General features: G+C 38.7%; 2 protein-coding genes across 2 annotated transcripts; one reads left to right on the top strand and one right to left on the bottom strand.

Moving 5' to 3' along the window:
- The first annotated feature begins 670 nt into the window (after positions 1 to 670).
- On the top strand, positions 671 to 10,748 carry trim23 (tripartite motif containing 23). Its single transcript, XM_028463325.1, has 11 exons — positions 671 to 799; positions 2,261 to 2,423; positions 2,492 to 2,613; positions 3,507 to 3,785; positions 5,425 to 5,607; positions 5,676 to 5,891; positions 6,959 to 7,093; positions 7,176 to 7,305; positions 7,382 to 7,492; positions 8,590 to 8,714; positions 8,805 to 10,748. The coding sequence occupies exons 1-11, from the start codon at positions 671 to 673 to the stop codon at positions 8,982 to 8,984; spliced, it is 1,773 nt and encodes a 590-aa protein (XP_028319126.1). The 3' UTR covers positions 8,985 to 10,748.
- Positions 10,749 to 13,715: 2,967 nt separating this feature from the next.
- Positions 13,716 to 19,608, bottom strand: ppwd1 (peptidylprolyl isomerase domain and WD repeat containing 1). Its single transcript, XM_028463324.1, has 11 exons — positions 19,440 to 19,608; positions 19,256 to 19,358; positions 18,856 to 18,959; positions 16,875 to 16,995; positions 16,346 to 16,793; positions 16,081 to 16,271; positions 15,377 to 15,566; positions 15,107 to 15,288; positions 14,964 to 15,045; positions 14,399 to 14,581; positions 13,716 to 13,868 (listed from the first exon to the last, which is right to left on the bottom strand). Exons 1-11 carry the CDS (start codon positions 19,570 to 19,572, stop codon positions 13,725 to 13,727), a joined length of 1,881 nt encoding a protein of 626 aa, XP_028319125.1. The 5' UTR covers positions 19,573 to 19,608; the 3' UTR covers positions 13,716 to 13,724.
- Positions 19,609 to 19,952: the final 344 nt, after the last annotated feature.

Raw genomic sequence — 19,952 nt, 5'->3', positions numbered from 1 at the left:
ATTTTTGTTTATCTGGTTAATTTATTAATGTATTATAATTAATTTTACTTAATACAATTTAAATTCATTTCGTTTATAACATTGATATTAAGCCTATATCTACAATTTAAATTGAAAGTCCCAAGTGGTTGTTATCTACAGTGTTATTTTATTGCATTTTATTATATTTTTTGTTTCATATTTACCCGCAGCACGCTTGGTTCAAAAAGTCCAATTAATACCCACCTGCTATAGCTGGACTTTTTTGAGTGATTTTTAATATTATTGTTGTTGTTATTATTATTACTACTACTAACAACATTCATAATTTTTTTTTTTTTTTTTTTTTTTTGGTGTTTGTTTTTATTGTGATATTTATTTTTCAACAACTTGTGTTTATTTTGCACAGTGTAAATTTGCCCATATATTTGTATCTGAGTTACTTTGAATAAAACAAATAAAATAATTGATTCATTTATCAATTTTTTTTGGTAATGAAATGTTTTAAAGGAAAGTCTTAAATAAGCTGTCTTAAGTAATTATGTTTAGTGTTTGAATTCTTGTTATACATATCATATAATATATTTACACAAATACTATATTTACAATCTAATTTGTAAGTCTCAAGTGGTTTTTATTTCATTTTTAAAATTCTTTTTCATTTTTATTTTATTTTAGACGTACTCTGCGCATGCGCGTTGCTCGGTGCCGTCGCCCCACAATGGCCGCCGCTGCCGCAGGGATAAACAAGCACAGCGCCGCAGCGACGATGGAGCCCTGCATCCGACACGGGAGAGGGGCCAGCGGGAGCACGGTGAAGGTAAGGCCGTCACTGACGTTCTCACACCGGTGACGAAGGCTTGGAGCGGCGGCAACGGGTTCGTTACGTTGTCGGCTTCGTGGGTGACGGTGACCGCTGCTGCTGCGTTGGCGTCGGTGTTGGAATCCAGGCTGTTACCGAGTTACCTGGTGACCACTGACTACTGTACACTGACTACTGTACACTGACTACTGTACACCTGAGTCTGCACAGCTGATTTAACGTGTTTGCACAGTGGCACACACACACACACACACACACGCACACACACACACACACACACACACACACACACACACACACACACACACACACACACACACACACACACAGGACCATCTATAAGGGGGAATAAAGGGGAGAGATTTTTGGGGTCCATCCATAAAGTCAGTAAAATGATGGTCTATTGTTCTATGAATCTGTGATAACCACATTTATTTATTCATCTGAATAATATTTACTGTTATCCAGGAACGTTTATTATTATTATTATAGTCATCTTAAAGATGGAAATCATTGTTTTAATCACTAATAAAATGGATTAAAAGTGACCAAAAATGGTGGAAAAGGTGGTGAAATGGATTTTTAAAACCACAGAAATTGGTTAAAAGTTAAAAACAGACAGAAAAAGTTTTCAAATGAAGGGTTCAAAATGTCAACATTGGAACAATTAGTTAAAACTGGTAAAAATGGGCATGACAAATGGTGAGTGGTTAAAGTGGCAAAGCAAATAATCATGAAATATGGTGAAAAGAGGTTAAAAGTGACAATAATTGGTCAATAAATGCAACGTTAGGTGTAAAAGTGGTAGAAATGGTTTATAAGTGCTGAACATGTCTGGAAAGTGGAAAAAATGCGTAGAAAAGTCATTAAAATGTGATGAGAAATGTAGCAAAAATACATTAAAAGGAGCAAAAATTTTGTCAAGAAAAAGGGATGAAAATAGGTTCAAATATCCACGTGTAATAATATAATAATAATAAAAATAATAATAATAATTTTCACTTAATATTTTGTTCAACATTTTCATTTTTAAATTTTTACATTGTACTTTCCCTGCATGCCCCTGTGTTCCCATACCTGTAAGCTGCTGGAACTGTGAATTTCTCTTGGAGATGAATAAAGTATCTATCTATCTATCTCTATCTATTATCTTTTGATAAATATTTTTGTGTACTTTGTATCTATATTATTTTTCTTCATATATCAAAGTTTATTTGTGCATTTTGTCTCGTGATTTTATGTGTTTATTTGTTGGCCATTATTTTACGTTATTTGTGTTTTGTGCCTTTAATGTAATTATTTCTTTAATGTGTGCTAAATAAATAAATGAAAATGGTAAAAATGAAACCAGAAGAATGTTTGAACATTTGAATAAAATAACTATTTTTAACTGAAGTGGTACTGATTTCACTCTGGGGTTGTGACTCACTTGGTCGTGTGTGTAATTTGTCTCCTCAGGTGTTGGAGTGTGGTGTGTGTGAGGACGTCTTCTCCCTCCAGGGAGACAAAGTCCCTCGTCTCCTGCTGTGCGGTCACACCGTGTGCCACGACTGTCTGACGCGGCTGCCGCTCCACGGCCGAGCGGTCCGCTGCCCGTTTGACAGACAGGTGACGGAGTTGGGTGAGTGGGCTCCTCCCAGTGTGCGTGCGTGCGTGAACAGGAAGCAAACAAACGTGATGTTTCCACAGGAGACTCTGGTGTTTGGGGCCTGAAGAAGAACTTTGCTCTGTTGGAGCTGCTGGAGCGTCTCCAGAACGGAGCCACCAACCAATCAGGGATGGCCGAGGACGCCCTGAAGGGCATGGGAGAGGTGAGGCACACGCACGGCTGTGATTGGCTCAGAGCTCCATCAGGGTTGGGCTCAATTACATTTTGATATTACAATTACGTCTTCAATTATTAATTCCGGTAAGATTACAGTGACCAAGATTTTTTCCAATTCCAATTATTATTTTCTACTGAAAGTCAATTACAATTACGTTCTCAATTACTGAGCCTTTAATAAATAAGCCAATTAAATGTAACCTTCCTTTTGTGTTAGCTTTCTGTTAGCATCTCTAATGCTAACAGGTCAGTTTGACCCATGTCTTAAATCAGCTGTAAAATACATTAATAAATATTATCTATCATCTAATGAGTTTATCATGTAGTGTTTACCTTGTTAGGATTCATAATCAATGAATCTATTGGTAATAATATTTATGGTGTGGACGTAATAAATGAATTTATTTTATTGTATAATTGTGACCATCATCAGCCCTCTCTAAGGAAGAGTAATCATTTATTATATTTTATTATAAAAAGTGAGGGCAGTGTTACACCTAGGTGAGGGGGAAGGGAACAGGGAAGAGGGAGTCAGGGTGGGACAATGGAAGGGGTGGGGGTGGAGGTGGAGAGTTTCTCATCTATTGGTTACCTTGTTAGGTTTCCAATTTAGTATTTTTGGTGTGGGCGTCTGAGCCTTTTTTCTGTCACTATACCTATAGATTGTTAACTACGTGTGTGTAAGACATTTAACTATAATGTGGTTCCCCAGTGTTGAGTTTAATTATGTTTATTTATATAATTTTCATGTCAAATACAAAGTAAAATATCTGAACTCAATTACAACAGCAACAGATTTTTACAATTATAATTACATTGTAATTACTGATCAATTACGTGACCACTATTATAATTGAGCCCTGTGTGTTTCTCCACCAGTGCATCATCCGCTGTGACGAGGACGAGAGCCACACGGCCTCTGTGTACTGCACCGTGTGTGCCACACACCTGTGCACCGAGTGCTCTCAGCTCACACACTCCACGCGCACGCTGGCCAAGCACCGGCGCGTCCCATTGGCCGACAAACCTCACGAGAAGACGCTGTGTCCTCAGCACCAGGTCCACGCCATCGAGTTTGTGTGTCTGGAGGAGGTGTGTCAGACGGGACCGCTCATGTGCTGCGTCTGCAAGGAGTACGGGAAGCACCAGGGACACAAGGTAGAGTGCACGTGATCACAAGAGAGAGTGCACGTGGACAAGAGAGTTCACGCAGACGCAAGGTAGAGTGCACATACAGTATAAAACAAGGTAGAGTGCACATACAGTATAAAACAAGGTAGAGTGCACATACAGTATAAAACAAGGTAGAGTGCACATACAGTATAAAACAAGGTAGAGTGCACATACAGTATAAAACAAGGTAGAGTGCACATACAGTATAAAACAAGGTAGAGTGCACATACAGTATAAAACAAGGTAGAGTGCACATACAGTATAAAACAAGGTAGAGTGCACGTAAGGTCGAGGTCATTCAGAGAAAGCAGGTCCAGTTCTGTCCTGTCATTGAGTGTCTTGTCTCTTTTCTTGTTGTTTTGTCTCGTATCTTGTTTTCTCATGCCTTGTTGTCTTGTTCTGTCTTTTTTATTTTGTCTTGTCATGTTTTGACCTATTGAGTAACGTCATGTCCTTTTTTGTTGCGTTATTTTATCATATCTTGTCTTGTTGTGTCTTGTCCTGTCTCATATCTTCTCTTGTCATACCTTGATGTGCCTTGTCTTGTGTGCTGCACTACAAAGCTCGCTGGAGCTTAATCACTATGGTAATTAATGCTGAACCGCTAACCTGGTCACGACCTGGTTTGGCTCTGGCTTGGATGTTAGCGATTGATCAGACGTAGGGCTGGGCGATTTTGCATAAAAAAATCAAATTTTTTAAAGAAAAATTCGAGTTTCAATTTTTTTAATGCACTTAAAAATGACTGCAGACATCAGATATATTATCAAAAGTGCAACTTTATTGCTGTGATTGTCCTCAAGAGTTAAAATGTATAGAATAATCCCAAAATAAAAAGTAAATGAGGTTCTGTTATTCAACTATTTCAAGCTTTAACCCAGGTTTAAGCAAAAGAGCAACAGCTACTTCACAGTAGCTTCAATTTTCTGATTAAGAAATCAGATAACTACATATTCTATAACATATAACATTACAATACAAAATAATAAACTCTTCCCTTAACATCTCAGCATAGTGTGAATAAAACATTAAACATGCCTGTGGCACACATATAGCTACTCAAAGGGTAAACACATGGAAACAAAAAGGGGGCGGGCTCACATCAGAACACAAAAAAGTCAGATTTATTTGCCCAGCCCTAGTCAGACGCTGCAATCTCCACCCTTTTCATGTGCACGTAGCTACTGTATGTTTTTCATCACGTGGTTTCAGTTAGCGTGTTGTGATCATAGGTGATTGATGTTAGTAGTACAGCTCCTGTGTTTGGTTAGTTAAAGCTAGCTAACGCAGATTTGTAGTAACGGCTCATCGTGTTGTTTCTCGTCTCATAGTTGCTTGTCTTATTGAGTCGTGTTGTTCTTTTTTCTATGTCTTGTAGTGTCTCGTCCTGTTTTGTTTTCACTCATATCTTGTCCTGTCTTTCTGTGTCCTCTCTCATCATGTCTTGTCCTGTCCTGTTGTCTTGTATCTTCTCTTGTCATTCCTTGTCCTGTCTCGTCCTGTTGTGTCTCTTGTCTCAGCAGTATGCCTGTAAACGACTCGTTGGTTTAGAATAATGGCGAGTGTATCATCACATCTGATCTTTTTTTCTTCTTCTTCTTCGTCCTGTTCTTTTCCTGTGCAGCATGCCGTCCTGGAGACGGAGGCCAATCAGATCAGGGCATCCATCCTGGACATGGCCCACTGCATTCGCTCCTTCACTGAGGAGGTGTCGGATTACTCCAGGAAGCTGGTGGGCATCGTTCAGCAGATAGAAGGAGGAGAACAGATAGTGGAGGACGGAGTGGGCATGGCTCACACGGAGCACGTGAGAAAACACACGTCACATGGTTCATTATCTCCCCTCCAGCTCCTCCACTAACTCCTCCCCCTCAGGTTCCTGGTACGGCGGAGAGCGCTCGTTCCTGTGTGAGAGCGTACTTTGCTGACCTCCATGAGACGCTGTGTCGTCAGGAGGAGATGGCTCTGAGTGTGGTGGACGCCCACGTCAGGGAGAGGCTGATCTGGCTGAGACAGCAGCAGGAGGACATGACCATACTGCTGAGTCAGGTGTCCACAGCCTGCCTGCACTGTGAGAAGACCCTCCAGCAGGTGGGACGGGGGGCCACGCCCACATTTAACACGCCACACAAATATCTAACACATCACGCCCACATTTAACAAGACACGCCCACATCTAAATACTATTTTAGTTACTTTACTCTTTTCTGCCTGCACAAATTAAATACATCACATGAAAATAAAAAATGTAATATATAAATATACTATTTTACTTCATAAAATGAACAGGCCTAAACAATTAATAATGTATAATATGATTTCTTATTCTGAGTTAAAATGGAAAGAACTGATATTGACAGTAGTCATGGTACTATGTTCTAACACGTAGACATTAGAGTCTAACTGTGGGACCACACAGCCTGTTGGTCATAGGTGTGATGATTTATTTATTATGTTTCAGGTTTATGATCTGTGATCAATGAAGTTTGAATAAAAACCAACAGTTATGACATTGTGTGCTGCCTGGCAACCCTTTTCAGAGGGCTGAAACCAAAGATCCAAACATATACAGTATATGTATATATAGATATACATATCTATAGATATAGATATATATATTAAGTTGTTCAGGAAATTTAACAGCTTGCTATACTATTTTTTTAAATTTTGATTGACTGGAAATATAAGGAATGAATGAAAGTTTGAATATATACTGTATATGAAAGGTTAAATATATATATTTAAACTTTTCTCAAATATATTCAGTCATTCATATATTAAAAATTTTCTGCTATATATTTAGACTTTTCATATATACATTTTACATTCATATTATAAACTTTTCTTATATTTTGTCAGACTTTCTTATATATTTTTAAACTTTCATATATATATATTCAGACTTTCATTCATTCCATATCTTCCCAGAGTATATATATATATATATATATATATAATTTCCTAAATGGTTTGCCATATATATATTTATACATTTAGATAATTAAGATTGTCTGTGGAATAATGCATGAATAAATAATACAAATATATGCTTTAAAATGGTGCAAATAAATACTTAAAATCATAATTATCTCTAATTGAATATTAATTTAAAAAAAACATGTTCTTTTGTGTGTGTGTGTGTGTGTGTGTGTGTGTAGGACGACTGCAGGGTGGTTCTATCTAAACAGGAGATCAACCTCCTCCTAGAGACTCTTCAGAAGCAGCAGCATCAGTTCACTGAACTCGCTGATCACATTCAGCTGGACGCAGGCATCCCTGTTACTTTCACTAAGGTCTGCTCACACACACACACACACACACACACACACACACACACACACACACCTACTACATGTATATGTATGGTGTGTTCAGGATAACCGGGTCCACATCGGCCCAAAGATGGAGATCAGGGTGGTGACGTTGGGTTTGGACGGAGCAGGAAAAACCACCATCCTGTTCAAACTGAAGCAGGACGAGTTCATGCAGCCAATCCCCACCATCGGTAACGATGACATCACACACACACACACACCGTGACCACGCCCCCTCACAGCTGTATGTATGTGTGTGTTCCTCAGGATTCAACGTGGAAACAGTGGAATACAAGAACCTCAAATTCACCATCTGGGACGTGGGTGGAAAACACAAGCTGAGACCTCTGTGGAAACATTATTACCTGAATACTCAAGGTGAACCAACCAACCTTCATCCTAATCCTAATCCTAACCCTAATCTTAACCCCGTCATAGTACAGACACACTTCACTTCATTGTATTTGGCAATTAAAAATACCAAATACAATGTTCTCGTAAGAGTTCCTATTATTTTTAATCCGCTGCTTCCTATAACTTGGCCACTGGAACCATTGAACAACATTTCCTTTCAATGTGTGACTTTGACCTTCATTCAAGGTCATATTTAAGGTCAAGAACTCCTCAGAAAAGTGAACAAAGTGAGACCTCAACGTTCTCAGGACGACGAAGCTCAAACAAAACAAAAAACATACTTTTTTTCCACAACATTTCCTTTCAACCTTCACTCAGTCATACTGTATGTACGCTTAAGGTCAGTCTTCTGTTATTCTTATTATTTGCAATTTAATTAGTAAAAAGAACAAACCAGACAACAAATCCAGATACTCGTCATTTTTGCCAATTTTTTTTCAATTGCCAAATACATATTCACCTTGCAAATACTGGTTTTACCCAATTCTTTTTCAGATCAGTGAGGTCCACAAACATGTGATTGTTTCTGATCTGAGGGTCACATGACCAACATTCATGTTTAGATTAAAGACCAATTTTTGTCTAATTTTGTATATTCGTCTCACATTTTTTGTTGTTTTTGTTTTTCTGTCATTTTTGTATAGTTTTTTAAATCAGAAATTAGAATTAGTTTTATTGCCAGATATAGTTTACACAATATAATGAATTTATTTTAGTGGGTTGGTGCAAACAATAAATATAGAGAAAAAAGACTAGAAAACAATGAAATAAAGTGTTTGTGTTTTTTTTATGTAAGTTTTTGTTATTTTATATATTTTTGTTGTCGTTCTGGATACATTTTGTGTATCTTTTGTTGTTTAGTGTTTTTGGAGTAATATTTGTGTATTTTTGTTGTCCTTTATTGGTGTTTTGTGTTTTCAAGTCATTTTTTGTATTTTTATCGTTTTTTTAATTATTTTTCTGTCATTTTGTGTGTTTTCTGTCTTACTTTACTTGATGATGATCGCGTGTGTGTGCGTGTGTGTGTGTGTGTGCGTGTGTGTGTGTGCGTGCGTGTGTAGCGGTGGTGTTTGTGATTGACAGCTGTCACAGGGACCGTCTGATGGAGGCTCACAGTGAGCTAGCTAAACTACTGACAGAGAAGGAGCTGAGAGACGCGCTGCTGCTCATCTTTGCTAACAAGCAGGTGGGGGGGGCGGGGTCGGGTTGTGGGGGCTGGACCCCAGGGAGGACCTCTGACTGACTTTAATCTGAAACTTAAACGTTTCCTCCTCAGGACGTTCCCGGGGCGGCGTCCGTGGAGGAGATGACAGAACTGCTGAGTCTGCACAAACTGTGCTGTGGGCGGAGCTGGCACATCCAGGGCTGTGACGCCCGCAGTGGGATGGGCCTCCACGAGGGCTTGGATTGGTTGTCCAGGCAGCTGGTGGCCGCCGGAGTCCTGGACGTGGCCTAGAGCCAGAAGAAACACACCGACTCCTCCCCCTCTGACCCCCCCCCCCCGTCCATTCACTGAACTTTGACCTTCACACAGAATCAAACGAGGACCAGGATCACGTGTTTTTAACGTGTACGGAGACGAGGATTTTACTGCAGCGTTTAGTCTGTCCTCAGATTAGATTAGACAAGACTAGATGAGACTAGACTAGATTAGGATAGATTAGACTAGACTAGATTAGGATAGATTAGATTAGACTAGATTAGGATAGATTAGACTAAATTACAATAGATTAGACTAGATTACAATAGATTAGACTAGATTACAATAGATTAGACTAGATTAGGATAGATTAGACTAAATTACAATAGATTAGACTAGATTACAATAGATTAGACTAGATTAGGATAGATTAGAATAGATTATGAGTGTTCCTGAGCACAGACTAGACGCTGCAGCGTGGGGATTTAATCCCTCACTAGTTTTTAAGTTTTTCATTTTTGCTCCGTTTCTAAATCACAAAACATGTTTGACTTTTGATAAATGGACAAAAAATAAATAATTATTATTATAGTTGAGCTTCAGAGTGAAGAAAAATACAAAATGATATGATAATATTATTAGGTCCGTTGTTTTCTTAGTGACGAGCAGCAAAAATCTGATTATTTGAATTTCCTGCTGAAATATAAACATCTTTGAATCTTTGTTCCCTCTCAATTTAGAACCTGCAGCTTTAAGACGTAAAAACGTTTTCCAACCTGTTAGTTAGCGCTGCCCTCTGGTGGTGAACAATAGTATCACAGGAGTCAAATTACATCATTTTAGCCTCAATTCTTTCATGTTTTATTTATTTATTATTTTCAAGCATTTGTTCAACTAACCCTGAATTTACTACAATAACGACATTTATTGCTTTGTCCGGTTTTCATTTTATTCAGTGGTTCTGTCCTGCACATGACGCCATCCTGTGGTTCCTACTGGTATTACAGCGTTGAATGTGTCAGCGTTACTCGTCTTTACATCCGTCTTCATCTTAAACTTGATTTCTTAGCATGTTTCTCCTAAATCTGATCCAGGAAGCTTTAGTTTGTCGTTGTGGACCCAAATATTTGTTTAGATCTGTTCCCACGCCCCAAGAATTAAACACTAAGCACAAAATGTACTGCCACCTGCTGGTTAAAGTAGGAATCACTGACATAAAGCAACTCCTCTTGAAAATAAAAGCATTTAATCGCTTTAAAAAATGATCTTTTTCTATAACAAAGGTTCGTGACCCACTTTTGGGTCTTGACCCACCAGTTGAGAACCCCTATGTTGGGCTTTATATGATTTAGGAGCGTTTTAGTGAAGATGAATTGGGACTAAAACTAAAAGCCAAACGTTGGGATTTTTTTGCCTTGTTTTGTAAAAGCAGCTAATGCTAAATGCTAAAGCTATTAAAGAAAAAAGATTTTCTCTGTATCTTTTAATCCTGTTTAATGTCACAGGTTTGTTTTGATTGAATGTAGAACTTTGTGTTACAGATTGAACCGTTTACTGACGCACACGTGGTGAATCCTTAGTGAAATAAGAGGAGCCATTGTTTGTTTTATTGTTTATTCATTGCTATGTAATGTTACGGCCTGTTTATGTATAAATATGAAACTCCTGCACGTCCAATGAGCCTTTCCCACGCTCCGTTTCTGTTGTAGACGCACACGCGCTCATCCAAAACCTCTGTGAACTACATTATGATAAATTATTATACACAATGTGTGGCTGTATAATAAACTAATGACTTCATTTGTGTGGGAATCATGTTTGTTCAGGAGGACCATCTATAAGGGGGAATAAAGGGGAGAGATTTTTGGGGTCCATCCATAAAGTCAGTAAAATGATGGTCCATTGTTCTATGAATCTGTGATAATCACATTTATTTATTCATCTGAATAATATCCACTGTTATCCAGGAACATTTATTATTAATACAGTCATCTTAAAGATGGAAATCCTGGTTTTAATCACTAATAAAATGGTTCAAAGTGACCAGAAAAATTGTTGAAAGTGGCAAAAAAAATAATCATGAAATCTGGTGAAAAGAGATTAAAAGTGACAATAATGGGTCAATATATGTGATTAGGTGTAAAAGTGGTTTATAAGTGTTGAACATGTCTGGAAAATGGAAAAATGTGTAGAAATATGATGTAGAAGTGTCAGAAATGTAGCAAAAACACATTAAAAGGAGCAAAAATATGGCAAGAAAAAGTGATGAAAATAGGTTAAAATATAGTGAGTTCGATGTAGTTGCAGAAAAAGGGTCAAAAATGTTTTTTAAAAAAAGCAAAAATGTGCTGAAATTGTTCAAAAAAGTTTCCTGAAGGCATCTGGTGAACCCTCCCAGTGTCAGGCACTGATGTTGGAGGAGAAGGCCTGCTTCTAGTTCATGTTTCTGTGAACAGGGTCACCGTCATGTTGGGATAACAAAGGGCCTTCATCAATGTTCTGGAAGCTCCTCCCACTTGTGATTGTGCACACCTGATTCTGTTAATGACACTAACCTGTCACTGAGGCAAAGGCAGTGTTAGCTTAGCAGCTACAGTGGAAATTGTTATTTCCCTTCAATTAGGATCAAACTTTAATGTCCAGAACTCTTCACAGCTGGTAAGACCCTCAAATAGAACCTCTGGTTTTAAATAAAACATCTGTTGCTTGGACGGTGCATTCAGAAGAAATCAGAAAACTTGGACTTTAACATTGTTTAGCATTGGAACTTAAAGTGATCCTCCACTGCTTTAACAAGTTTGGCCTTCAAAATGTCCTTATTAATAGATCTATGTCTAACAAAACACATTATATTAATTAATTTTATTTCCTTTTAAAAACGGGACTACTTTACAGTTTTAGAGCCTGTGTTCCTCCATCTTGAAATCATGTGATTGATGATGTCACACGGCCCCACAGCCTGATTTTTAGATCAATTATCTTCTTGCTTCTGATGAAGGCGGACTCTTTTTTTCTCTGCTCCCTCCCTGCTGCTTGTTTTGTCTGTGCTGTCTTCTTGTCATAATCTAATATGAGCCTCTCTCTACATCTGTATCCAAAAACTGAAATTATGGAGATGATCAGCTGGTCTCTCAATGCAATTTTGGCGTTTGGGGTGGGATTCGCAATGGACTCTTTGGAGAAGTGGAGGATCGTGTGTCTGTCAATCCTTTCCGTTGAGGATGTGGAATAAGTCTATCATTGAATTTATGATAGCAAGCATGATGCTGATTGGAGCTAGCAGCTTTCTGACCAATCGCAAAGTCCGTATTACGGCGGCAGATGTTTTGGGAAGGCTGCCAGTCATTTGTGATGGATGGAGCAGGGCTCTCAACACTCAGACTCAAAAGTAAGCAAGACGCTACTTTGGAAAGTCTATACAAGATGGAGTCTAACTTGGATAAGTTAACAACTCAGCCATATTGGATTTACTGCTGGAAAGATGGACCCCAAGGCTGAACGGTAAATTGTGCTCAGTCGTCTGAAAACAAATCCTTATCTTCATTCGACCCCCCACAGCTAGGATGTTCATATTCCTCCTGTTTTCCCACTTTTCATCTAAACATGACGGCACCGCAGATGGCTGCCTTGGTATGTTGGTGCGTGTGTTCTTCGCGTCAACTTCCAAGTTAAACTTCTTGTGCTGTTTTAAACTGTACTTGGCCAATAAAACCTTTTTATTCTGATTAACAGCTTTATTGATCATTTAGCAGCTTTTTCAGTCACATTAACAACTTGTGCTGCTTTTGGTTGCTCTAAAAAAGTTAAAGATGTTATAAACCTTGTTTGTTTATAGAAAGAGGATTAAAAAAAAACAGTTGTGACTCAAAAAAAAATGGTTTGGTAGTAGTCAATGAAGCAGAGAAGAAGAGCTCTCCTAAGGGATCTTTATTCTCCCTTAAACAGTGCGCTGACGTGCTCTGGTGGCTGAAGTTAGCGAGTAAATCACTAACTGGTCCAAGTGCATTTCAAAGATTTTAGGCCAACTTGTAAAACAGTGGAGGATCCCTTCTTGCTCATTTAAGCTAATTATTTATAAAGTTAAGCTTAACATTTATTAGCTAATTGAGAAGTACAAGGAATGTTTATTGATGTACTTTTTTAAGATTTACTAATCTCATATATAAATAATTTAACATAAAATGGTTAAAAGCATTTGATTAAATAAACTAGAATTATCTACGTTGTCTTGGTTTAAAACTGTTATAAGCAGAATATTAATAATATATTAGAAAAGAGTATAATATTTGATTTGTTCCTTTGTTGAAACTTGACAAAAATACTTTACACACACATTAAATACTGTTAAAATGCACAAAATACCAATAATTTAATATAATTCATTAAGATTGTGGAAAACCTGGTTTAGAAATATTACTGATTTATAAACAGTCTGATTGACCTTGTATTGTGTTTTTTCCTTTTGAAGTTATTAATCTAAGCTGATTTATTTACAAACAATAGTTTCAATAAAAACAATGATGTAACTGAAGGTCTTTATGGGACTGAGTGAAGTTTAGTAAAAATAGATCAAAAATAGATCAAATGAACATGAACTTGACTCTTAAAGAACTTCATATTGTCTTAATATGTTGAAGTATTAAGGTTTGGTCTGTTTATACACAACAAATGGAAACATATTTAATATAATGATGAACCAATCAGACGTGTTGGACAGTAAAGAGACACTTTTACTCACTTTCAGATGATTTTATTATAAAAAGCTGAGTTTTATGATCATTTGATGGTGATGTTGATGATGCTCATGTCCTCGTAGGGTTTGTCCGTCTTAGGGTTGACTTTAGCGTTAGAGATCCTCTGCACGGCCTCCATTCCTTTAGTGCAGCGTCCGAACACTGTGTGTTTGTTGTCCAACCACGGCTACACACACACACACACACACACACACACACACACACACACACACACAGCTTGTTTTTCCCACGAGTCCAAACATCCTCAGCGCTGCCGTTTCTAACAAACGAGGCTCCATTTTAAATAGAAATTATAGCTGCTGCACAGCAATGGTTCGGGGCCAGAGTAAAACAAAGACAGCAGCTGTTAGCGTTCAAAGGCAGATTTCAAACGGCTGCATCAGTAAAAAAAAAAAAAACTGAGGTTTGAAAATGACATGTTTGCATCGACTCCAATCATAAAAGTTTTTGATATTAAATTGTAAAATTTTCCAAACATGATCTGCATTTTAAACCTCAGAGGATGGAGGGAAGGAGGGAAAAAAGGAGGAAGAAATGGAACGAGTAGAAGAAGGACAAGAAAGGAGAAGAAAGCAGGAGGAAACAAAAGGAGAAGAAATAAGAAGGGAAAAAAGGATATTTGTAGTCAAAATAAATACAAAAACGTATATAAAATTAATCTGTGTGTGTGTGTGTGTTGTTTCCTGCTCATCTCACCGTGGGAACCACGGTGATGAAGAACTGCGACCCGTTGGTTCCCGGCCCTCCGTTGGCCATGCTGAGTGTGTAGGGTCGGTCGTGTCTCAGCGTAGCGTGGAACTCATCCTCAAAGTCTCCCCCCCAGATACTCTCCCCCCCCATCCCTGTTCCTGTGGGGTCACCTGTCTGGATCATGAAGCTCTACACACACACACGCACACAGACGATTGTGTGATCTCAGCATCACATGATCAACATTCATGTCAGCGTTAGAATAACGACCAATCAGAGATTAACAGGAAACTACTTTTTTGTTGTTCTGTGTAATTTTGGAGTCATTTTGTGATTTTATGTTCACCTTTTGTGCATTTATTGTGTTTTTAAGTATGTTTGTCATTTTTTTTGGTGTGTATTCTTATTTGTTTGGTGTGTTATGTACTTTAGTGTGATTTTGCGTATTATTCATATCATTTAGTGTGACTGAGTAATTCTGTCTGTGTATTTTGGAGTCATTTTGTGATTTTTTTTTTTTCTCTTCTTCTGTTGTATGTTTTTGGGACAACATGTCCAGGTTGTGCCGTACCTTAATAACTCGGTGGAAGATGTGTCCGTTGTAGTATCCGTTCCTGCTGTGCACGCAGAAGTTCTCCACAGTTTTTGGACACCTGGAAACAGAGACGTTAACTTCCTGTTGGTGATGATGAGGAAGGGGGCGTGGTTACTCACTCCACAGGGAACAGTTTGATGTGTATGTCCCCCATGGTGGTGTGTATGATGGCGCTGTCAGAGACCCTCTTGGGGCCCTCGGCCTGCGTAGCCGCCATCACTTCCTCCTTGGATGGCTTCTCGTTGAAGATGTCTCGGTCTGACTCGGCGCTCTTCGTGTCTTCAGGTTCTCGTTTTGTGAACTTCAGATAAAAAAAGAGGAAAAACACGCAAACGTTGAGAGGAGGAGCCGTGGCGACGCCGTCGTCATGGTTACGGTGGTGTTCCCACCATGTAGAAGCGGTTCTTCTTGAAGGCGCTGCAGAACACGGTGGGGTCGGGGTCCACGCTCTGCAGGGCGGGGTTATCGGACGCCTTCATCTCCACCGTGGGGGCCACCGCCATCGCCTTGGCAACGCCCTGGAACAGGCTCAGCTGGATCACACGGATGTTCTCCAGTTTCCCGAGGATCCGAACGCACCTGGGAACCAAACGAGAACATTTTAACTAACGTGACGCCATCATTGGAACCATGTCGATGTTCACAGTCTTTATTCTTATTGTTTTTATTTTCATTTTGTACCATTTTTGTCTTTTTCTGCACGTGTGATTTTCATTTGATGTATTTAGGTATTTTTCGTGTATTCTTCTTCTTTGTGTGTTTTTCTCTTAATTTGTAGGTTTTTTTAAAGTTTGTTTGTGGTAATTCCTTCTCATTTTATGTGTTTGAGCAATTCTGTGCATTCTTGTTTGTTTCCTGTGTTTTTATGTGTATCAATCTTGACATTTAGTATGTTTTTCTGTCAATGTGTGTGTCTTTGAGGTGATTTTGTGGTATTTTATGTGTTCCAGTAATCCTATGTGTTTATTTTGTGGTTTGTGTGATTTTGGAGTCATTTGGGGACAATTTAATTAATTTATTGATTTTCTTTACTGGTATACCTTTTGGTTTTGCTGAATTATGTTTAAACTCTTTGGTTCCCGTGTGGACGCACCTGTTGGTTTCCACGTTGATCACCTTGATGCCGAGCATCGTCCCGTATAAAACAAAGTGTCCGGTCTCGTCAAAGATGATGTTGGTGAGGCGGATCCCGTCCACCTTCTCCAGCTCTCTCTCCACCGCCATCCGTCGTCCAAACTCCATGTCGGGAAGCTGCTGTCGCATCTGCTGCAGCTCTGTGAACATCTGTGAGGAGGTGGTGACGGGGGTGAGACGCACGCCATCACGGGTTTAAACGCACACACGCAGCTCAGACTCACCGTCAAAGACTCGTCGAACACCCTTATCAGTTTTCCCGTGAGGAAGCGGAAGATGCGGACCTTCCTGTCCGAGGCGATGGTGGCCATTCTTCTGCCGTCGGGCGAGAACGCCAGGCTGGTCGGGTACGTTTTATGTTTGGCGAACTCGTACAAGTCAGTATCTGTTTTAAATTGCCAATCCACGTTTCTAGGGAACTTGAATTCGCTGGGAAGGCCCGTCCAGTATTCCAGCATCCCAGCTTTGTCGGCGGAAACGATGACTCGGAACTTTGCGTTAAGGCGGATCTGGGAAAGCGGCGAGGAGTGCATTTTGTCAAAGACGTGGAGCGGGCTGCTGCTGCCTCTGCCGTCGTACACAAAGATCTTTCCTGTGGACTTCTGAGAACACGCCACGGTGGAAATGGCGTCGCCGGGATTGTAGATCCACTCGCTCTGACCTGGGTGGAAGCTGCAGCAAACACACAGCGTCACGTGACCAAACCGGCACGTCCAAAAACCAACAACATTAGCGTTAGCATTAGAGACCCACCCCAGCTTCAGCATGTTGATCATATCAAAGTTGACCACGTCGAACACCTTCATGGCCTGATCGTCTCCGACCGAACAGAAAAGAGCTCCTTCAGCGCTGACGGCGATGCTTTCAATCACACCTGCAGGGAGAAGAGGTGGAGTTGCTCACACACAGGTTCTGTAGTACAGAGGTTCTAAACATGTGGGTCGAGAACCAAAAGTAACTTTGTATGAAGATCGTTATTCCATTGATAAAACAGAGCTGAACATTAAAAAAATACTAATTCAGGGACAACGTTTTTCAGTGATTAAGGAAAACAAACACAAATCATGGCGTTGATTTCCTGTAATGGCAAAAATACAGTCACATGCACTTTTTGTGACAATATTAAGGCCCTATAAATTCCATTTAATTTCCACGTGATTTTTTTTTTTAATTCCATTTGGAAACATTTTATCAATTTTTCCAGAAAATATTGGTTTTCCACTCCTGTGAGGAAACTAAATAAATAACTATAATTACACAAATCTATGTGAAAATAAGTGTAATTTAAGTATAAGATAAAAGGTATGATCTGAGGTGTAGTGACATGGATTATTGTAATTATTTCTAATATGTCATATGAGGATGTGAGAGCAGCATTTTTTTTTTATCAACTTAATTTAAATGAACCTGATGACATCATTCCAGACTGTAATGATTAAGCAAAGATAAATAGATTGTGAGGTAATCCTTTACCTCACGATGATGTCACTTTCTGTTTTTAACAGTGGGCTCTGTTTTTATTGGTCGATTCCTTTCACATTGAAATCATAGAGCTCTACATTTATACAATATCTTTACACATAAATGGTGTTTGTATTAAGAGTGCAATGATTAGTCAACATTGTCGACAAATGTAATAGTCAACAATTGTCGGTTACGTCATCATTCGTCTTTTTCAAGCTGTGGGCGGAGCTGAACATTGTTTTTCATAAGGAGTGGCTCATCTCACCTTCTATATATCTTTGCTCAAAACTGTACGTACATTACGCCCTCATTTTAGCCAAGAATGACCCAAAAAACCTTGTTCCACAGGATAAAATTATCTTTTGACAACAACTTATTGTTCACTGGAGTGCTGTAGTGTGGCCACACACACACACACACACACACACACACACACACACACACACACACACACACACACACACACACACACACACACACACACACACACACACACACAGCTAATGCCTTCATAAAAAAAGTTTATATATATATTTTGCTTTTTGTGTGCTTTTTTTATTTTTCTTTTTTTTTTTTAGAATTTCATTACAAATTAGGAGATACATACAATAACACTAACAGTGACCCACATGACAAAATGAGTCAGCAGCTATTGTAGTTTTATTTTTATTTTTTAAATGTAAAGTGTAAATGCTAATACTGCGGCAGATTCTCGTGACAATGTATTCAATTTAATTTGTTTGTAAGGAACCTGTTTACACTTTAAGTTGGGAATAATTTTATTTACTTATTAATAGTTATTATTTGTTGTAATTTTTATCATTATTATGATAAATACCATAAATTATTGGGATACATTTTTAGTCTACATCGCCCATTCCTAGTCTTGACAATAAAAAGCTTACCTGTCCCCAGCCAAATGTAAAAGATTATAGCAACATAGAGCAAATAATTGTAAGATTTATCATTCCATTAGTCCATTAATCATTTCAATAATCGATGACTATGCACTATTTAAATAGTCGTTAGCTGCAGCCCGAGTTTGAATAAGAAGCAAAGAGACAGAAACCTTGTGCTTCAAAAAGTAGAGGAACGAATCATGACGACTTTAGTTTGTTTGATTTTTACAGTCAAATGGTGAGATTTGAAAGCTTTTTCTTCCGTTGGGGCCACAGATTGTTTTTCAGTGACGTTTTATTTGTCCTAAAGACACAGCTTGAGAACCACTGCCTTAGATGATAACTGTGAGAACTTTCTGTGCGTAAGTTACCGAGGTGACTGCGAAAGTGCTTCACAAACTCAATTCCCTCGTCCTCTTTCTTCTTCCAAAACTTCACATGTCCGTCCTGGCTGGCTGTGATGATAAAGTCTGTTCTGTGAAAACAAAGATTAAAATATCAGTGAAACAAAGTCAAACTGTTTGTGTTTAGTGATGATGACATACACTGAAGAACAGAATTATCATCCACAGAAAACTCATGAGAATGTCATCTCATTCTCACGTCACGTGGGGCATTTAATAATGTTCACAGCTGCTGTAAAGAGCAAATATTAATAACTTCATGTGATGAAGGCTATTGTACCAAGTTACAAGTCACTGATGCTGGGCTGATGAACTTTCCCTGTATTATCATATAATAACGTGTTTATAACCACATCATGTGACTTACTTTGAACAGACCAGGTGTGTAATAACATCCCTGTGCATGTAGCTCCGTTCATACATCGCAGCTGAGGGAAGGTTCTCCAGGTAAACCCGCTCAAACTCCAGCACTGACTCACAGAAACAACAGGTTAGCATTAGCTCACGCGTTTAGTCCTTAGATTAGCGATAAAACGCGCGTTTTCGAGCACCTTTTCTTTTCTTCGTGGCCGTGGCTTCATTCGGCATGGGTCCGACCCACTCTTCTTCTTCTTCACCTCCGTCTCCATCCTCACAATCTGTTGCTTTCCGCTTCAGCTCCGAGTTGTTGTCACACGCCGCCATAGTTGGTCCTTTTTCTCAGTCCGCGCAGCGCCTGTCCAGAACTATCCCTTGAAAAAAAAAAAAACACAAATAACTTATGAGTAAGAAACAACTCATTTAAATATGTATGTATTTTTTTTATTATTATTTTTTTTAAATCTCACTTTAAAAAGTGATTATAGTTTAAAAAAGAATCATCGCTCAATTAAGCTTTTCAGGATTTGGGGTCCTTCGTTTTGGATCACTTGGGTGAAACCAATACGCAAATATCGGGGTGTTCAGATTTTCATATATTAAATCGGCACAAATAAAAATTCTAAAAGAGAATTAACGACATTAGAATTAGTTACATTAGTAATAAAAACAATATTAGTGCAGACTTTGTAAGTAAAATTATTATT

This window comes from Gouania willdenowi, chromosome 12, assembly GCF_900634775.1.
Source record: "Gouania willdenowi chromosome 12, fGouWil2.1, whole genome shotgun sequence".
NCBI lineage: Eukaryota > Metazoa > Chordata > Actinopteri > Blenniiformes > Gobiesocidae > Gouania > Gouania willdenowi.
The sequence above is the reverse complement of the archived record's forward strand: the minus strand, read 5'-3'. Positions and strand labels throughout refer to the sequence as shown.

Bases quoted from the DNA above. Each gene is read 5' to 3' on its own strand.
- trim23 (XM_028463325.1), top strand. From the start codon at position 671: ATGCGCGTTGCTCGGTGCCGTCGCCCCACAATGGCCGCCGCTGCCGCA. The intron at 7,094-7,175 runs GTCTGCTCACAC...TGGTGTGTTCAG, and splicing joins TCCCTGTTACTTTCACTAAG to GATAACCGGGTCCACATCGG. The intron at 8,715-8,804 runs GTGGGGGGGGCG...TTTCCTCCTCAG, and splicing joins TCATCTTTGCTAACAAGCAG to GACGTTCCCGGGGCGGCGTC.
- ppwd1 (XM_028463324.1), bottom strand. From the start codon at position 19,572: ATGGCGGCGTGTGACAACAACTCGGAGCTGAAGCGGAAAGCAACAGAT. The intron at 19,359-19,439 runs GTGCTCGAAAAC...TCTGTGAGTCAG, and splicing joins GGCCACGAAGAAAAGAAAAG to TGCTGGAGTTTGAGCGGGTT. The intron at 13,869-14,398 runs GTGAGATGAGCA...GTGTGTGTGTAG, and splicing joins TCATCACCGTGGTTCCCACG to CCGTGGTTGGACAACAAACA.